The sequence below is a fragment of the Loa loa genome (assembly GCF_000183805.2).
Source record: "Loa loa unplaced genomic scaffold supercont3.97, whole genome shotgun sequence".
In the NCBI taxonomy this organism is placed as follows: Eukaryota; Metazoa; Nematoda; class Chromadorea; order Rhabditida; family Onchocercidae; genus Loa; species Loa loa.
Window position 1 is genome coordinate 141,377 of NW_018108277.1, and position 20,670 is coordinate 162,046.

General features: G+C 32.7%; 6 protein-coding genes across 6 annotated transcripts in view; 1 reads left to right on the forward strand and 5 right to left on the reverse strand.

Annotated features, from left to right (window-relative positions):
• Positions 1–2,182, forward strand: part of LOAG_17584 (STE/STE20/FRAY protein kinase) — a gene marked incomplete at both ends in the record, with an annotated part of 7,559 nt that extends 5,377 nt beyond the window's left edge. Inside the window, 3 exons of the mRNA XM_020450244.1 lie at positions 329–508; positions 1,123–1,257; positions 1,874–2,182. Coding sequence (XP_020306110.1) covers positions 329–508; positions 1,123–1,257; positions 1,874–2,182 — 624 coding nt within the window. The remainder of the gene's footprint in view (positions 1–328; positions 509–1,122; positions 1,258–1,873) is intronic.
• An 823-nt stretch (positions 2,183–3,005) lies between these two features.
• Positions 3,006–3,854, reverse strand: LOAG_02966 (hypothetical protein; the record flags this gene model as incomplete). The annotated part of the gene is made up of 2 exons (XM_003138503.2): positions 3,006–3,638; positions 3,733–3,854. 2 exons carry the CDS (start codon positions 3,852–3,854, stop codon positions 3,548–3,550), a joined length of 213 nt encoding a protein of 70 aa, XP_003138551.1. The 3' UTR covers positions 3,006–3,547.
• A 95-nt stretch (positions 3,855–3,949) lies between these two features.
• Positions 3,950–5,847, reverse strand: LOAG_02967 (hypothetical protein). The gene is made up of 3 exons (XM_020446181.1): positions 4,797–5,847; positions 4,153–4,593; positions 3,950–4,081 (listed from the first exon to the last, which is right to left on the reverse strand). The coding sequence occupies exons 1-2, from the start codon at positions 5,542–5,544 to the stop codon at positions 4,367–4,369; spliced, it is 975 nt and encodes a 324-aa protein (XP_020303444.1). The 5' UTR covers positions 5,545–5,847; the 3' UTR covers positions 3,950–4,081; positions 4,153–4,366.
• Positions 5,848–8,175: 2,328 nt separating this feature from the next.
• On the reverse strand, positions 8,176–11,282 carry LOAG_02968 (STE/STE20/FRAY protein kinase). Its single transcript, XM_003138505.2, has 8 exons — positions 11,129–11,282; positions 10,869–10,994; positions 10,536–10,634; positions 10,265–10,426; positions 9,987–10,103; positions 9,607–9,759; positions 8,968–9,114; positions 8,176–8,613 (listed from the first exon to the last, which is right to left on the reverse strand). The coding sequence occupies exons 1-8, from the start codon at positions 11,255–11,257 to the stop codon at positions 8,308–8,310; spliced, it is 1,239 nt and encodes a 412-aa protein (XP_003138553.2). The 5' UTR covers positions 11,258–11,282; the 3' UTR covers positions 8,176–8,307.
• A 3,372-nt stretch (positions 11,283–14,654) lies between these two features.
• On the reverse strand, positions 14,655–16,082 carry LOAG_02969 (hypothetical protein; the record flags this gene model as incomplete). Its single annotated transcript, XM_003138506.1, has 3 exons — positions 14,655–14,699; positions 15,467–15,616; positions 16,005–16,082. 3 exons carry the CDS (start codon positions 16,080–16,082, stop codon positions 14,655–14,657), a joined length of 273 nt encoding a protein of 90 aa, XP_003138554.1.
• A 371-nt stretch (positions 16,083–16,453) lies between these two features.
• Positions 16,454–16,935, reverse strand: LOAG_02970 (hypothetical protein; the record flags this gene model as incomplete). Its single annotated transcript, XM_003138507.2, has 2 exons — positions 16,454–16,613; positions 16,795–16,935. The coding sequence occupies 2 exons, from the start codon at positions 16,933–16,935 to the stop codon at positions 16,506–16,508; spliced, it is 249 nt and encodes an 82-aa protein (XP_003138555.1). The 3' UTR covers positions 16,454–16,505.
• Between the last annotated feature and the right edge of the window lie 3,735 nt (positions 16,936–20,670).

A 20,670-nucleotide genomic window follows, 5' to 3' on the forward strand; every position in this document is an offset into this window, starting at 1 on the left:
TAATAATAATGATAATAATAATAATGATAATAATAATAATGATAATAATAATAATGATAATAATAATAATGATAATAATAATAATGATAATAATAATAATGATAATAACAATAATGATAATAATAAAATAATAATAATAATAATAATAACATATGAAGACGCTGTTATAATTTATCATTGAAATATTTAAGTAAATGGTTCATTAAAGCACTTTCTTGGAAAAAAAAATGTGATTGATCAGATAAAGAAATATTCTTCTTAATCGGATAAAAATTAATTGGTCATCCTCAGAGAACAATATTTATGATTATGAGAAATTTGATTACAGAAAAATGCAAAGCTACGATGGCAAGCAAGACGATTAATCCTTCATCCGTTTATCACTAGTTTAGCTCAAAATAGTGAATACCTTACGCATACGCTGCTTGAATCCCTTCCACCTGTCGCAACACCAGGTGATGAACAAAGCTCAAGCAGACAACTCCCACCAATTATTGATGTTAACGAAGTAAGTGATTTCTTTTTATCCACGTCTGACTCACGTCTTATTTCATTATTCGTAAGAATATTAATAATTCATGATTATCCCTCCGTTTTTAGAAATTACCCAATGATTAAAGTAATAATAACGATGTTGATGATAAAAGGCTCTCCAGCTGATACCGAAATACTCATGAATTAGTGCATGTAAAGCAGTTAATCGATGGCTAGTTGAGAATTTTTGATGAATTAAACAAACTAAGACATTTTGAATACCAATAATCAGTATTAATGCTATATATAAATATGCGATTGATCCGAACATGAAAGTATTTATGCGAAATTATTCGGAAGATAATCATTTACCATGCTTAAACAATTCCTTTTCATCTTAAACAGCAATTTTGGGATTTTCTTTTCCTTAATATACTTTCCCGATGCACATCCCCAAATGTTTGATTATACCAAAGAATCCATGCTACCATTTCATCATTATCCTTTATACAATTTCCATTCCTTCTTTCTCGATTTCTTTTAAAAGTGAATTCAACTTCGATTTAAAATATTTATTTGCAATGGCTTATGATAGGTTTCTATGATTAATTTTTATGATTAAAGTGACATAACATTAATAGGCTTTAGAATGTGGAAGATCTGCCACCCAATGTCGTATGGGATTATGATATTGAAGTAGAAGAGGAACAAAGAATCAATCGGATCAGCAAAAAGCCTGCTTATACACCAACAAGAATTCCGCCAAGCGCAGAATTATCGATGGTATCCGTCTTCCTCACAAAATATAGCAACAATACCCACAAATATAAACTCTTCAAGTAGCAGCTACAATCTTTATAGATATCCGAAGAAATCATATAATTCAACAAGGAAAAAAGTTAATAGTAAACAAATAGTTTCCATTTGTTCCACTTGATTCAATGCTTTTCCTTCTCTGTTACCTCTTTCATTTATTTATATCCCAAAATTTGTTATTGGAGAAGAAAAATACCGGAAATAAATTGAGTACTTCCAACCAAATCCTTAACGGTTTTTTCTCTCCCTGCTGGGAATTCCGGTATCCAATCAGATATTGTAATCAGTTATCGTTAAATAAGCATGCAATCCATCTGATTCGTCATGCTAGTCGCTCCGTTTCCGATGTAATCATCTGCAGAAAAGAAAATTTACGTTAAGCAAATGGTCATATAATTACTGACCCAAATGAAAACTGGAAAAGGTTTACGGTATCGTTTGATCAATTCATTCAGTTCATTGACTCATCAACCAATGATTATGTCAGACAAGAATTGGATTTTCTATTACGACAATCAATTTTGAATATTAAATTTAACAGTCAGTAGTAAAGATACGAAAATCTAAAACTGCATCCTTTCAGTCTGTGAGTGTCACACAATATGAAGAGAAGGAAGCTGAATCCGAAACGATTATAACGGAGGCAGAATTACTTCATAGTTGTCAATATTCGATCGAAGAGCAAGTTTTCCAACTCGTTAAAGACCGAAAACTGGAAACCAAATACATGGTAATAGTTATGGCGAACCTATGTAAAGTTGTTACTGCTGCACAACGTCAAGATCTCGAAGGCAAATCTTTCGCGTTTGTTATTGAAAAGCGCAAACAATTTGTAACCGTTCTTGAAATTTGCATTAGTGCTTGGTGTTACACTACAGATCATCGGCATTAGCAAATGATTTAAGTCTATTATTAATCCGGTTAATTTCAGAGCATCACTTTATTGCTTACCGGAAATCTAAATGTTAACTGCCAATTTCTGTTCTATATATCTAAAAATTATCGTTCCCCATATTCCAAAATAGAGAGCCTCTACTGCTACGGCATACCGCTATCCCCTCACCACGTTTTCCATTCACAAATATTTGCATAAGTTTAAAGCTTAGCTGTAACAAGATTTCCGATTTTTTCCAACGTGATAGCTGCCTCGCATTTGATTTGAACATTCTTAACTCCACGATGAACTCGAACTGTAGCATGCCCAATTATTTATTAAGTAGAAGGCTTAAGCAAATGATCGCTTCCACCAACTGAATGTGTATCTTGTAGTTATGGATCAACAACAATTAGAAGATTCAAAATTACTGCTGCAATATCAGAAATGTATGCCTTAGCTTGAGTTGTTGTTGTCTTTATCATTGGTGTTCCCATGTTTTTCGAAACCTATTAAAACAATTGCTGTATATACTAGCTGTTTACTTTTTTGAATCAATTTGTACTTCAATAAAAGCACTGCTTTCGGTTTGAGTGGCTATGGACAAGTTCCCACCACCAGAGGTTATAGAACATCGCCTACCAGTGTCCACATAAATAATTGCCGTACTCCCTGCTCATGGTTGCTGAAGTAAGGTATCTTCTGAAGTAAAAGCTGTTCATTGCATTTCTCACAAGACGATCGTCAGTTACGCGTGAATTGGTACATTTAGAATACAAGAACATCACTGACTCCAACTCCCTTGTGATGCAAATGATGCAAATAAACATATTTGGACCGTCTACACCTTTATTTCATTATGTATGACCTGAAACTGTTAGACAGATACTGCAGCTGCTAGATAGATAATTATGAAAACATCGATGGGATATTGTTGAAAAAACCAAACGATAAAGTGCATCAAAATGTGCACAACCACCTTTTCCCCTGCATTCATATATTCATGTCCCTAATCCATCAGAAACTGATAAAAACACCAGAGCGAAATCCATGAGGAACCACTAGGCACTTCAGACACCGAATCCCTACAAGTTTGCACAATCTCGCTTGCTAAAACTTCCTTTGAAACTTGCCCGACACCCTCAGTTTTTCCGAAACAACAGCACAAGATAACATAGACAACAAACTTCCCACCACAATTTCTAGACCATGGGAACTAGCAATCATGTCACCGAAATATGTTGCACAAGCTCTTACACTAAACTAATAACCACAACTAGTAAAGGATATGTGAACCCACATAAAACCCAACGAATTAGACTCTTCCCGTATATCCTGCAAAGTAAATCTCTTAGCACTACTGAACGAAACATACTCCTATGATTAAACACGTCCTGCCGTAACAGCACTGCCACCATCAGCACACACTGCAACCCGAAGACTTCTTTGTGAGATCCTCCATAAAACCTTCAAACTGAAAAACAGCAAAAAAGCAACATTTTCCTGGCCCTAATCATTCTGAAAAATGTTTAGAATCTAGCTTCACTACTCTTCCACACAACCAGAACCAACCCACATAACTGGCACTAGCTTCCCCTGACATTGATTTTTGGCTTCTGTACCACTGGCGACAGATCGTCTCTTCCAACAGCCTAAATGTCTTCAGCACATTTAACGTGTAACCGTCCATTATGCAAAATTTTATATGAGCAATAAAATAATCATCAAGCAATACAATGAACACAGAAACTAAAGAAAAAAAAAGCAATAATCAAATTAAGTAGAGAGAAACCCGGACAACAAGGTCTTAGCAATGGAAGCCAACTTCAAAACTCTCCTGACCGATCTCAGACTCAGTTTGCTCCATAACTGCAGAAATCGGCACACCTTGCGTCTTTTAACTTACGACAATGAATCCTAAAAATAAAACAACAAGTTGAGCAAAATATGTACACACTTTGAGATCACTGAGGTTTGCATCTTTAAACCTTTTTCCAATTCCACAACGTCGGGGAAATGAATGTCGACAAATTCGACCAACTCCTATATCATTCTTCCATGAGATTATGAATATCCAACTGCAATAGCTGTTTCATGCGTAACATTTCTTGTTTCCTGATCTCTATCTGTATATCCTGAAAAACAAATCCACTCGTATAAAATAGCTTGCAAAGGGTTACATTGGCATAAAGCGAATTTCCACTAATTTATTGTCCTATCTAAAAAGCTCCGAAATATATTCAAAGGTAAAGCATTACTTGACAGGAAAACAAGAGCTTTGGAGAAACTCTGATGTAAAATCAATGTTACTGTTAACAGAAGATACAGTATCCTGGAACAGAATGCTGGGCCTGGGCCACTTCGATCGCGTTTACATCGCACATCGAAAGGTGTGGTTTTTTTATTTTTCAACGCAAAACATTTGGAAACTGAAACAATATCACAAACCAAACAAACCCCAATACCATTTCACATAGCTCATCTAACATGTGCCATCATCCACCACACAAATTTCTCCCGAGCTTCGAGATTTCACAATTCCGAAAAAACTATGACGTATAAGGCTTCTGAATTTAGAAATTTCAACAAAGCCATATAACCAAAAAAACGAAGAGAAAAAGACGGCACCAACCTGATGCAACCATCGTTTTGCCGTATAATTCATCGAATAATGCATCTAAACCAAACGGATCCGCATCTGGCTGGCTAAAGCGTGATTTCTTGAAACAAACCGGCGGCGGTGGTGGCGGTTCAATCAATATATTATCAGCTTCCATAACATTCGACGAAGGCAACTGAACACAGTTATCTTGTTGCAATAAACTGTATAAATTGTCGTTATAACCATCAAACTGTCCTGTTTCACCGTTTCCACCTCCACCTCCTTTTTCTGGCTCACTAGCAGACAAATCCAAACATCCCGAGAAATCATCCATGATGATCCCTGGGTGGGATTCTAGTCCAAAATCAGACTCCGACCATGACGACGACGAGTACTCACGTTTCCGATTCTCCCGACTGCTCCTCCTACGATGACGTTTGGCGGCACGTCGTTGTTGATGCCGTTTAGCACGACGTTCCCCAAGATGTTTGCACAACGACTGGATGAAGCTTGTATGCAGCAATTCTCGCCTCAGGTCACGTTCCTTACTGTTGTACATAACCCGACGTCTTTGAATTGCCATTGTTAGCAACGCTCGAGGTGAAAGGTCACTATCACATTCATCACCATCGTACTCCGATGATGAGCATGACGATGATGATGATGATGAGGACGATGATGATGTTGATGACGTGTAATGATAACAATCGTCTGGTGAAAATGTTTCACCCAAAAGTACCATCATATTGTCAGCAACTGAAATATTCGTATGTCGCATCACTTTTTCTAACTCTTTTGCGTATGCCAGCGTCAATCAATTCGTTATCCACGAATACGTAACAAAACCCACGTAATACAAACGTAATGGAAGTGGAAATCTCTCGTACAGCAATATTCGCCAAAATTATTTCCCCATTCAAAGTTCACGTGACAGCCAGAAATACTCTATCACGTGACGCGCAACCACCACGTCAATCTATCAGCACAACCAACCAACCAACCGAGCAACCAAACAAACACGTAAGCAAAGAACCGACCAACAACTACCCTAACAAACCAATCAACTAACGATGGATTTATCCATCGCGAAACGTATAGTATCACAGCAACCGCAACGCCTCACTATGCCGCACGCAACGCGCAACATGTGACAGTTGTGAAATAGTGCCAAGCTAATCGATAAGTTTTAATTGGTCACTCCTACTGTGAACTGTAAATTTGTAAAATCTTGCAATTTACTTGACTCTGAATGGCAAACTTACGAGGTCTTAACAGACTCCCGATATGCCACAGGACTCCCGGCGTACTAATAGCATTATTGATCGGCAACACAACAGGTATAGCTTCTGCTTCTGGCAACAATCCAAGAAAATACCCCGAATGCCTCTTGATTGAAAATTGGTTGCCGGCTTTTGCGACTGAATTTGGATGGTGGAATTTAAGTCTTACAATTGAGTTTAATCAGGGAGTCTGGGTTGTGGATTTGGATCATGTAATTGGATTTAGGCAGCTAAAGAATTCAGGTAATTAAAAGATTCAAATAATTAAATTTTGACTGCGTAATCAAATCAGGGCAAACAAAAAATTAGGATTTAAGTGAATACATTTAGACATTCAAATAAAATTCAGATTTCTGTAATGTATTCGATTCAGACCCAGTGTTAAATTTCATGACACTTCAGTTGCCCCACTATTCATCCATTTATTTAAATTAATTTTTTAAAACCTCTTCCCAGCGTACAATTTCAACAATTTCTAAAGTAGCCGCGGAAAAGAAAATTCATAATATATTGATGTGTTTCAAGTTTTTCTTTGTTTATCACAAATATAAAAAAGAACAAAGCAGGAGCATCCACAGAATGTTAACTGACGATTTTATAAAAATGGGTTAAAAAAGGAAATCTTTTGGGATAAAAGACAAATAAATGAACCATTGCGGAGCATATTAAAACAAAACTGAGCAAATATGTAGGATTTCTCTACCTTTAAGTGATTTCATCTTACTTAAACAACATATATCATTACATGAAGTCACTGATGGTAGGGAAATAAAAACGGGGAGCATTCCAGTTACAGTAATTACTACTTTTTAATATAGTAGTAATCTATACTATCAATTTTTTTGTAACACATCAGGAATTTTTCCCATTCCTAATGCTCATCTTTCTTAAGATTAGAAATACTGTTTTAAATCATACTTAAAAGCTTTTCATCAAAACTGACATATAATTTTTAAGCATATTAATGGGATACATTCCTGATGCTATCAAACGGAGAGGTTAATCTTGCAAACATAAATTCCAATTGTCAATTTCCGTTATGCAATAAAAAAGACGATTAAACTGAACTTGTGACATCATTCTCTGAAAGGCGATTATGGAGTAGAAACATAAAAAAACCAAATATCACGACAACTTGATAAACTGAATGTTATTGAAATAACATTCACTAATTATGATTTTACTTGCAGATACTGGTAACTGCAAGCAGATATCATTCATAATTTTAAAATATATTAGACAGACAGAGTTGCTGCTATTTTAGACATCGCTAGGATGTTAGCATGACACAGTAATTGATAATGATTGAATGAAGCAGAGAAACGACTAATAAAATCCATAATCTAAAGGAGTTTGCTACAGAAGGTACCTTACACTGATATTTAAAGGGAAAGCACATTTCTAAAGTAGGCAGTAAATTAGCCAGTAATCAAGCAGTAACTTGGTCACTAATCAATCTTGCTAGCATACTTCTCGTGAAGAAATGGTACACAAATAATAAGACATGTGATTCCGGCTTATGTTCAAGCTAGCAAATCTTTTAGATGCTGGGGGGGAAAAAAAAGGAAACTACTGTTCGGAGAACATAAATTTCATAATAACAACGATAAATATCTTGGCCCATTTTAAAATCCGGTGATCAATCAAAATTTTTGCTTCCAGTAAAAGACAGGTATACTACCACAGAAGATAATGTTTGGGATTAAAGCTGAACCGATATAAAAAGAATTCAAAATGAAAGTCCCTAAGAAGTGAATCCGCAAGGTAATTTAACATTTGCTTTAACCATATCGAAAAGACATTTTTGATCACTTTCAAAAATCGTTGGATCCCTGAGTGATCTCTGAACAATTGAAACGTACAATAAGGAAAACCACTCTAAGCAAAATACAAAGATTTCCAAGTCTCACTTTTCCAGTGCCAGTTTCAAGATCGCATAATTATATTAACTACTTTTTCAAAGCTGAAAAATCATCCTCGAATTATTTCATACATTTGTTTTTGATTTCCCAATCATATTCATCCGACCGTTGAAACTGACAAATTTGAAAAAAAAATGAAAGAAGTTATGACAATTAAGATCTAACTTTAACTACTACTAGGAAAGCAATTCATTTGATCGTTAAAATTTGGAATCATATAATATCTAGTCATAGAAGAGTAGAAAAAGGAAGAAAGGGAATTACAAAGACAAATACAAATCATTTCTACAATTAGTAGTCGAACTAGATTTGCTCCGAATCAAGAAATAATCAAATAATTCAATCAACTTGAGCGTTACTCGAATCAATCAGTGATATTTGTGCGAAACCTATTAAAGCACGTTCATCCGGCATTTCCTGTGGTGGTACCGAACTTAGAGCAAAGGTTACTGATTTTTTGTCACTTTTCGATAGTGCTGCATCCACAAGTTTTTTTAAATTTGCTGCCACAACAACTAGATCATGCCCATCGATTAGTTCAGCTGCAACCAGCTCATGTGCTATACCTTCAACGGTATCCACTGATGGCGTATAATCAAATTTGATATCATTCAGCTCTTTTTGTGCATTCCTCACACGCAAAACCTAAATTTCGAAAAAAATTATTCACTTAATAAAAGTGTTGATAAAACGAAAAAAATGGAATGATTAATCGAAAAATCTTTATTTACAATTGAAAACCAACTTACCTTTATTGATCCTGAAAAGTTTCGATCAACTGATGTGCGTTATCACAGTAATCTTTTTACCGATCTTCATTTCTCAGACACATAGTATAGTAGTAGTGATGGTAGTGGTGGTGGTAAATCATCCAGCACAGTACTTTTCTACTCACATATCCCTTTTACCTGCTACAGGAGAATAAAAAAAAAAAAAAATTTCCATTCAAAGTATTCGAAAAGTGAACGAAATTCCGAAAATCCAATAAAAACGAAGTACCAAATTGATGGTTTCTGAAGCAGTTGTTGCAGCAGCTGAAGTCGTTGGAAGGTTCATTTTTTCACCCTCTTCTCCTTCTGATTCAGTCTCTTCCGGTTCGAATTCCCAATTACCTTCTGAATTCTTCTTTAGTTTACCCGATGCAACCTGCAAGTACACTTCAAAGCATATGAAAACTGAATTATGCAGCTTCCAAGAGAAACGTACATGTCCACAGTTTTGTAACGCTTTTCTGTCCTGATAAATTATTTGACATTTGATCGAATTTATTGGGATTCAGATTAGACTCACGGAAGAGGATGAGAAATGAGAGTACTGGAGACTATTTTAGGATTTATGGAAGGGGATGAAAATCCCGAATATTGGAGCCTACCCATCTTCCCCACCTAATTTCTTCAAACATTCTACTTCTTCCTGAAAGCGAACTATGAATGAATAATGGAAATTCATTATGACTGTCTAAAACTCGAAATTACAGGGTGGCTTGAATAAGACAATGTAATGAAAGTAGAAGAGATAAAAATAACAGAACAGTATTCAAGATCAAAAAAACAAGTATTTTTTCCAATCATGTTAAATGTCATCCATGAAATTAGCAGATACAGGGCATTTATCGTTTAAGATGCTAAACATGGATACCTTTTTTGGTGTATCAGTTTGATGGTGAGATGGAAGCGGCATGGATGCCAGATTTTCAATTAAGGCATGCACCAAATACTTCTTGTCTTTAGCCTTTTTGAAAAAGGAATACTTGAGAAGTTCGCTTGCGGTTGGTCGCTTTGATGGATCTTTCTAAAAATTTTTGCAAATTACTATTTCATATTACCTTCATTTTTCATTATTTCGTGTAAGTTATTGAGGTAATACATTTTCTGAACTTGAAAAGTCATATTTATTTTAACTGTTGTTTGCTTAAGTTACCAGCAATTTCGAAAAATGGAGAATCAAGTAATCAATTTACTAGACTGAATAGACAAATGAATGATGAAGTCAGCAAACAAAAAATTAATTCTCACTACCTGCAAGCAATCCTTTATAACGTGCCGAAAGCTTTTTCCATATGCTTTATATTGATCTTTTCTTTCTGCATTTGTGTCTAAAGTTGGCGAATCATTTTGTAGCGTTAACATTAAAACCTTAAATTATTGAACAATTAATTTGAATCACCTTTGCAATAAAGGAAAAAAAAACCAGCAAAGTGACAATAAATACATCTTTTCAGTAGTACCATAGTCCATTCGTCACCAAAGTATGAAAGGCATTATAAATAAATATCTCTCGAAAAGAAAAAACCAACCTTCATTGGTGGGAATTTATGATAAGGAGCTGTACCAGTTGCTAATTCAATAGCCAAAATTCCAAAACTCCAGATATCAGCTTTGAAATCGTACCCTGAAACCTGCTCCATAACCTCCGGCGCCATCCAACACGGTGTTCCAACGAAAGTATGCCGAACTTTCTGCAATAATGTATAAAATTGTTGTATTTGAATCAAATTTCTCAAGATTCCATTATTCCTACAAAAAAAAAAAAATAAAAATAAAATACCAATATAAATCTCAACAAACCTGTCTTGACAAATCTCCTTGACTTGCAGCCAGCCATCCAGAAACGCCGAAATCGGCAATTTGAACTGTACCGTCATCGGCGATTAGTATATTGCCAGCCTTAAACATTTTTATCAGTTTGTCCCACATAAATAAATCTCCTACAAATATGAAAATCTCTTTTGCGGAGGGTTGCAAAACTTGAAAACGTCCATAACACCTGATTAGGGAAAACCGAAAAGAGAAAAATTTTGTTTGTCGAATCAATTTCACTATTTACTGATTCAAAACCGATCTTTTTTGATTCTAAGAAATCTTCCACAATTGAATTTTTATTTACAAAAACTTTTCTACCTTGATGTCACGATGTATCTGTCCACTGCTGTGAAAATATTCCAATCCTCGTAAAACCTCTTTCAAGACGGTGGCAATAGTTATTTCATCTAAAACACCTGATGAAGCCGCTTCTTTTCCCATTGCCTAAAATAGAAATAACCAAAAATCTCTCGAAACTAAAATGTGTCGCAGTCTAATTGCATTAATGGTCTCCTTATCCATGCATGTTGAAAATTCATTGAAAACTAAATCGCCAATAGTTTTCATAAGCAATCTACCTTTATACGTCGTTTTAGGATATCGAGCATACTTCCACAATTGAGAAGACGCATGACAACCCATAATTCTTCGCCAACAACAAACGATGTGTGATACATAACGACATTAGGATGCATACATAATGCCATCGCCTTAATAATAGAAAAAAATAAACATGATGTTGCAAATGTTGAACAACCAATACATTCCTATGGTATGGCATGGATTTCATGGAAGTGTCAATCGATAAGCTTATTGTTCATGTAATACCTAAACTTGCATAATTCCTTACACCTTAGTAGCCTGTTACCCTCCTCTCCCAACAAGTTTCGTTTACATTTATTTCATGGAAGAGCTCGTCGACCGAGGTTTGACATTTCTCGAGATTAATGCATTTAATAGCACATAACTCGTTTCGCGGAATGCATAGTGCCTAAAAGTGAAATTTTTCAATACGTTTCATCAACACAATCAAAGAAAGGTATCTCATAAGGCTTTTGATTTTAACTCAATTACACCTCGTCCTGTTGGCTTTTTCTTGAGATAAAAAGACAGTACTTCAAATATTGTAACTCTTATTACGAATTACTAAGCGCAACAAATGATAAAGAAGAAAAAAAACCAAAAAACAAAAACAAAATCGACAAACCCTGTACACAGTGGCCGTTGCACCGATACCAATGGAATCTTGTAATTGGTAATCTTCTTTTTTGTTTGGCCAAATGGTACCACTGGCGCCCTCATCCGGTGGATGATTTGTACTCATCCAGAGTGGTTCTGATCGTTTCACTTGGTGGAAAATAAGCTATGTTACTAATCCTATAAGAACTTTATTTTTATGAAATAACTATCTAAAAATATTGACCAATTAAAGAGCGAAGCATTTCAAGCAAATAGTTTAAATTTTAAAACCTTACAGGAACGATAGTTTTCTTTCTTGCTTTGAAAAATTCTGTCAAAAAAAGAACGTCAATGCAACCGAACTGAAACGATTTCTAAGAATTTTAAATTTGTCCTACCCATTGAAGTATTAGTCTAATTAAAATAATCGACATAAAATAGTATTTGAAATACTTCCAAACAGTGATGCATTACAACGTTTTCATAAGTTTTAAACTAAGTTAAGGATAAATTTCGAATATAACAAAATTCCAGGTAAACTATTCCAAAGCTTCGAAATCCTCAAGTTCTCTTAGACTACAGAAACCATTTTCTTCCTTGGATTTTTCGAATTTTGTTCCAGCAACTTTTGAAATTTAGAACAAATAATTTATGTTTCCTAAAAATTAGCATTAAAAGTTGATATGTGCACATGGTAGATCAACCTTGTAACAAATAACTATAAACGGTTTCAAGAATGAGCCGGAATTTTTTCTTTTTTTGATCACAGGACGAGCAAAGACAACAATGATAGCTAAGGAGTGACGAAATTATTTGAAAAGTGATAAAAAAAATTAACACAACGATAAAAACACGTAAGGCATAATATATGACAAAAGATACAAATATTTATAAAGAAATTGTCAAGAATATACATTAGAAATTCTCGGGAAATTTCCAAAAAAAATCCACGAAAAAGATTTAAAAGGAAAAAATATATAATTAAAAACTATTACTTTGTAATGTATCTGTTCGCTAAGTGGTTACAGCAGTGGGATTTAAATTTAAATAAAACATCAAATTTTGTATTTTTGAATCGTTTATGAATTTATTTCGGGGAAAAAAAGAGTGCTATTTATATGTAAAATGATGAAGGAATAAATGAATAATGTTACAGAAGAGGAAAATCGTATGGTAGAATGATTACCTCTGCATGACAGATAATTAATTACGATGAAAATGACGGCAGGAAATCTATGACCTTGGTCAAAAACTTACGCTCATTTCGATTAATGGTAAAGATCTGTCTAAAAAGAACACCTGTCTCATCTTCCTTTACAATCATCAGTCCGGATCCATCAAAAATACTTCCCATTCTTATCAGTATTCTTGATCTAGAACTGATGAAACTCATAATGATTCATTTACTGTAATATCTTACCCAAATTTGCTTAATACGATAATCCTAGAATGTATATATAATATATTATCAGCATTAGGAAAAAGAAAAAATGCAACCTCTTGTTTTAAAATATGTAAATTTAAAAGTTCTCCGAAAATGATTTCATAATTTTCTTTTTCCATTGAATCCAAAAGGAAAATAATAATAATTCAGCGCAATAAAATTACATCCATAATTTCTCAAATAACTGCACGAATACTTTTATAGAGAGGGAAAAAGAGAGGAAAAAAAAGTGGGGAAACTTTTTCAGTACCGCTAATAATTACCACTTTTCTCTTCTCTCTTTCCCTCTCTCTCTCTGTCTCTTCCTCTCTATACCCTTTTGCACTTCTCATAACACCGGAAACAACAGATGTGAAAACGGATCACCTGACTCAATGCAAATCATCAATAACATTTATTAGCTTAATATTTCGTTTAGCTTCGTTAACGAAATCTTCTAAATTTCCTCATTCCCTTTCTTTAATTCAAACCATTAGTTTAGCTTCGAAAGGCATTTTCAAAATCAAAATATAATGATCAATTAACTACCATTATTCAGAAATTTCTCAGTCATAATTCAAAAGTATTACCATCAAATTAATAATAAACAAATATCATTAATGTAATGTAGCATGAAAAAAAAACAGCTAATTAGCATTTTATTGATGATTCAATAAAAATGATTTTTTTTGCTTTTTTTTTTTTTATTGTGATGGAATGCACTTAAGAACTTATGAGAAAATGCCTTATTGAAAACTGTTTACCTCATAATATTCCTTCCCATTACTGAATGAAAGAAATTTCATTACCATTATATTTGAGAAAAAAGAATGAAAAATGGAAAAGGTGCAAAAAGTTTCACCATTTCAAGGAATCTATTCTTCTGAATAGAACAGAAAATATAAAGAAAGCAAATATTCTATAAGTGACAAATGATCTTAACATGATAAGAAACAGAAAATAGGCTAAGTAATAGCAAATAATTCCTACCTTCTTATAATCAACTCTCTTTATGAATGAATATGAAAACCGAAAAAAAAGAAAGGAAAATATACTATCGGTGTAAAAAAGAGGTGGTAAATAACTTTTAGCCTATTTTATTTCATCTAATTCTTATCTTTAAAGCCATTTATATTGCTTTCTTTTAAAATAATGATAAAATAATTTTACAGCAACAGATGTTTCTTTCCTTCGTCCTATTTTGAATAGAAATGTATTTTTAACATTTTCAACTGTATCATTTATTCGAATTTAGCAAATTCTGTGACAAAATAGCTGTCCCTCTCCTTTAAATTTAAAATGCACTATTTTAATTCATAATGAGGATTTGAATTTAATCATCGTTACTCGAATCAACTAAAAATGCAGGTCCTAAATTCCAGTTTCAAGGAAAAAAGAAATTAACGACAATTCAATTATCAGTGATTAATCAAGTTGTCTGCTGCATCTGCTGTTGGTGATGATTTTGCTGTTGTTGCTACTGTTGCTGTTGTTTGTTGCTGCTATCCTTGTTTACTTAATGCTTGTTCCAATAAAGCTATTTGTGCCTGAAAATAAATTGTTGTTAGATGAAGAATTGTAAGGTAGCAACATTATTTCATTTATTTCTCGAGTGTTGCATTTATTAACAAAGAGATTGGCAACAGTAAAAAATGGTAATTATTAAGTAACTAATAATCAAATAAAGCTAAAAAAATTCGAAGTACTGTTAAAGTTATTCTTCATGACGACGGAGATAAGTAGTTGAAAAAAAATAAAAAAATAAAATAACAAGCAAAAGCGGTGGTGATTACTAATAACGAAAATGATTAAATCTTAACAAGATTGACATCATCACCCTACTAAACATTAATCTGATAGATCATTATGATTTCTTTTTTTTTCTTTTTTTGAACAAAATATAGCATAATGAATTCAATAACAGAAATTCAACTTGGGAAGGTAACTCATTTTCATAGAAGAAACACAATTAATTGAAAGGAGAGCACTGTAAAATAATTTCATAGATGTCTTACGGAAAACGAAATTAGCGGAATAAATAGCTAATCTAAGAAGTCGCCAAGATCAAAATAAAAAGATGGAGATAAGTGATATGAGAATGTGCAAGGAGCATAATATAAAACTCCTTATAATTAGGAGTATAAGCATAATATAATATAATTAGGAGCATGATGTAAAACTGACGATATATTCGAATAAGGAACAAAATTTGATTTGTTAAGTATTTGACTTCAGGTGATAAAAGAAATTAGAAGTGTCATATTAAAGTAACAGGAAAAAAAATAGTTTTAAAGAAGTGATCCATAATTATTACCTTGGCATGTTTAATCTGAAGATCCGCTAGATCGGTTAAATTCTTCTTAAACGCAACTAATCGCCTCTTCTTCAAATCCAATAATTCACCTTTTGCCACTTCACTGATGTCTTCAAATTTCTTGCAAGCTTCACTTTGCTCCGCTTCCGCCTAAGCAATTTTGCTTACTCGACGCATAAAAACAAACAATCACAATCATCGTGAAACTTTGCGAGAAATTTAGGATCTATTTCAGTTTGTGTAATGGAAAAGAAATGTGTCGGAGCGGTTTGAAGGATATCAGTATCAATCGATTTCAAAATTTAGGGATTAGACGAAGCATTAATGAAGATGAAGTCATATTATATAAGTATACTACCTGTAACCAGAAAAAAGACACGCCAAAAAGTGAAAACTAAATGCATATTTAATCAGATAAGGTTTAGGTCATCTTAAAGTTTATTCAAATACCATAAGACAGATCTTGATGATTTAGAAACGTTGAAAGAATAAAGATTCAAAAAGTGAGGTGAAATGAAAGAAACTTTATGAAAAATACCTTTGGTATATCTTTATTACGTCCCCTGGCACGTTCCAGAGTTTTGTTCGCTCCTTCATAATTTGCCAAACAGCGCATCCGACGATAGAGAAGATCCTGAAGAGAAACTAAATACTTCGTTATATAACATTTATTACAGTTAAATAACAAATATCCATTACAGCTACTAAAAATTTAAATAATAACATTGTAATCGACCGATATCACGAAAATTTCATTTTTGTTGCAAAAATAAGACCTTTATGCTTATGTATTCTGCATCATTAATATGTTTGCTTAATCGAAAATTTTAAATTAAGGAAAAATAAAGGAATAATTAAAAGATATCCCGAAAAAGAATATTTGCCTTAAGTCGTATGATAATTGTATCATCATGATCAAAAATGTAAAAAGGAAGAGAGCATGAATTCAAATTTCCAGCAGGTCTTAATATTTAATTATCGCAATGACAGCAATCTTCTCGCCAATACTTCGGGTCTTAACATTTGCGATACTCTTCACTTAACATTTTTCAAATATAGCACGACTTAACTTAGCGGCATCCGTGTCTTTCATATAGTATTGCAGAGTATCACCCAACTTCAGTTCTTCATCAGTCGCTACTCGACTCTAAAATATGGTGATTTTTTGGATTCTGTAATTACTTCAATAATCTCTGCCAGAACTAATTCAATATAACTCGATTATTTTGAATGATCATTTCATTTCACTTGAATCACTTGCAAATATAAACGAAAACAATATTTAATTAGTTAAATATCTGAAATGTTAAAAATAAAATTCAATCAACCTCATGCTTTTTGAGCTTTTCGAATGTGAGTGACCCTCGTACTAAATCTTTTTGCAACTCACGATCCAACTCTTGCAGCGCCATTTTTTCGAGACATGACCCAATCAGTGCATATGAATCAGCAACATCTGAAAATTTCATTCTTATTTAACAAATATTTCCAATGAAAATTCTTACAACAATGAAGAAGAGAATTTCTTATCCTTTTTTAAAGGGAACAAATTGTATTCTTTGTTGTATAAATGAAATTGATCAGTCACACACACTGAAATGATAGCAATATAAATGGTATTGGTCATACTCTTTTTCAGTATTATTTAAGTGAGAGAACTCTAAAAGTTCCTTTCAAAACTTAATTAAAAAAACTCTTCTCCCATAACAGCAATGCAAAAAAAAATATTTGACCGTAACTCATCTTTTCTAGACGTATAAACTATCCATTTTCACTCAGAAAAAAAAACAGCTCGAAGCAATTAATTTTTTCTTTTGCTTAAAGATTGAAACATTTCATTTTGTATGCTATGAAAAGTTACAAATTCATCAATGATTACAAGGATTCCGATTTCAAGCCTAAAATGTGATAATTGAATTTGCCAAATTCAAGTCAGCAGCAACATTCTATCATCTCATTTGATCATCGCGAAATCTGTTATTTGAAAATATGAAGTTTTTTTTTATCTTACACATTTGACTTATATTCAAACCTTAAAAGATGAAAATCGATCGATGCAAGATATTTTGCACAACATTCGATAAATGATAATTGCATGAACTTTAGGAAAAAATCCAGAGATAAATCGAACAACCCTAGAACAGCTATCTTGTGCTTATTAACAAATCTTTCATGGCATTCTTATATTTTTCTCTCCGTTCATTTATCCATACTATCATGCTCATCCATTTTTTTTTTCCCACTAAATATAGCTTTTAGAAAAGAATTCGGCATTAAGCACTAAGATGATGAGATAGTTAACTTGTTTGATGTCTAAAAAATGTTTTTTAAAGAATCAAACGACACAATATTTTGACGATTAAAGTTAGACAGGAAATGAAGTATGAAGATATAGCAGAAAAAAGGTGAATATGCTAGAAATTAATGGAAAAAAGTATCAAAGAATACAAACCAACAAGGAATAATTCAAAGTTTGTATAATGGGAAGAATAAGTTGGAAAGAAAATTTTCTATTTCATGAATTATTAATTTAACAATGGTTGTGATAGGCAAACACAAGTGAACAAAAAAAAAAGAAAGAAAGAAAAATACAAGTATGACGCGTAACATTACTTTATTTAAGAGAAAAAAAAATCTACAGAAAGTCCCATAAACTGATGAATTATTTTAGAAATTATCAATTCAGCCATTGGCAAAAATACCAGTAAAGTTGAACTTCAAAAATACTCCAAGCTTGTAGTATCATTAGAACGTACCCACAATTTTAAGTGTATACCCATAAGTTATCGATGTATTTAGTATCATGAATTTAAATAATAGGGAAAGCACCCATAAGTCCATAACATCAACAGACATGATCAAACAAATAAAACTTAAGACGAATAATTAAAGCTAGAAGATTGAATGACAGAAAAAAAAGATTGAAAAGATTGACATTCTGGCAGCCGAATATCTCAACATGATACTCCTCGCTAAACTATAAAATATTCACTAAATGAAATTGATGAAATTGCACTAGCAAACTATAAACATAAACGTCAACGTCAATATTTCCAACACTTTTTTTTCTTTCGTTTTCTTTTTTTTTCCTGAATAAAGTAAGACTAATGTTATCTTGTTCCTTAAATTAATGTGCCTCTTTCAAATTTCAAATTTCAGCAATTCCTCTCTTTCTTTATAATATTTACAACGCAAACACACCAATCCTACTTGCAACTTCGTTCATAAAAATGAAATCATTAAAAAATAGAAAAAAAAAGAAGAAAAAACAAGATCAAAGGAACAGATGAAGAAAAAGAGAAAAAAAAAACGTAAGAAAAATGAAGGAAAGAGAAAGTAACTGGAGCATCCTTGCAAATTTTGAGATGCTAAATAAGTTCGAAGACTTTCTTGCATGATTCGTACGGAAAAAGAAAAGAAAAAATGATAAAGATCAATAACCATCAGCAAACGTCTTTGAAAATACAAAGTGAATAAATACTGATTGCAAAGCAAACAATATTTCCGGAAATAGAGAAGTAATTGAGCAGGTAATATGAACACTATATCAGTAACGCAACTTACTTATTAATCTTTTAAAATTATTTTCAAATTAAGAAGCTATGTTTATATTAATCAAGACGAAAAGAATGAAGTCAAAAACTTCACGAACTTAAAAAATCAACTTGCATTTCAATTTTGCTGAAAATCTCAACTCAAACAACGGATAAACCAAAATAAATTAGATATTGTCAGTGAAATGAGCTAATGTCTGGTAAAAATGATGACATGATAGATAAATTAATGAGAATAAATTTCGAGTGGAAGTGTTAATACTGTAACTACCTGATAGACAGCAGTCATCCGATCAGCAACTGATGATTCAACAATTTTTTTTAATCGAATACAATAAATGGATCCAAATAATTGCAACTGAATAAAAATTAAAATTAAGTCGCTAAAATCTAAACGAAAAAAGCTTTTGTAAATTTTTATGCAATGAAAAGGAAGAAAAAGCTGTGAAAATTTTCTAGAGCATCACTGCAACAAACGTATAATTGGTTGTGACAATCTGAAAAGAAATAAATTTATAAAACTGCAAAGACAAGAGAGTCGAAAATACTAAAAAATGGAAGAGGTGAGAGAGAGGAAGGAAACGAGAGCGATGACTTTTACGGAGTGCAGTATAAAAGGAATTTTAGTAATTTGTTGCTGAAATAAAATTTTGCAGAAAATAAAAGGTGGAGAAAAAGAAAAAAGGGAACGGAAACTTTTGCAAGAAGTTATCGCATATAAAATATCAAATTTTATAATATGGCTGATACTCAATAAATCTTCCTGCAAAGCATAAGTGATATTCGATAAATTTATTACATTCTCGTCACTTTTTTTTTATCTGGGAAAACAAAGAAGTTTTCTTTCTAAATAAAATAAAAAGGAGAAAGTAAACTCAAATGAAATCCAAAAAGAAAAGTGTAGTGATGAAAAGTGAAGAACTTGAAGTTGCAAAAACACACAGCCATAATGTCCCTTACGGAATACTTCAAATAAGTAATCCTAAACCATTCCCGGATTTTCTGTGGTAAATAACGAGGTGAGGCTAAAGTTACAAAAACTTAAATAATCAAATATCTAGACATCATTCGAACCCAGACACACCTAAACATTACTGCATAATCCAGAACTATTCCATTTATTCATAACTGTTTAATATTTTTGGAGGGAAAAGAATAAAAGAAGGATAAAGATGTAAAAAACCAAAATTACATTCAACTCAAGAATTTTCCTCTACAGGACAAAAGAATACTCCACTCCAAATTTTCAATAAACAACTACAATGGTCTATAGGAAAAAAAATGAAAACTCCGAAGCTAAGGTGATTAAAAACGACTAAAAATTAATCGGAAAATGAAATGTTAAGAACGGCATTTCATGACAAGATGTATAAGTTTGCTCGATCCCCTCATTTAGAAATATAATTCAGAAAAAGCAGTTTATACTAGAACTAGAAAAAAAAACAAATCAGACAACCAATACATCAATGGATAAGCCATCCAAAAAAAAAAAAAGAAAAAAAAATTCAGTAGGGAAAATTCTACGTCCTATTCTGAACAAACAATCGGTTGCAAGTCTGAAGAAAATAAAACACTTCCCATGCTTCACATAAATATTTGATGAGGAATATGCTAAATATCAGCGGTTAAAATGAACATGCAATTATTTTA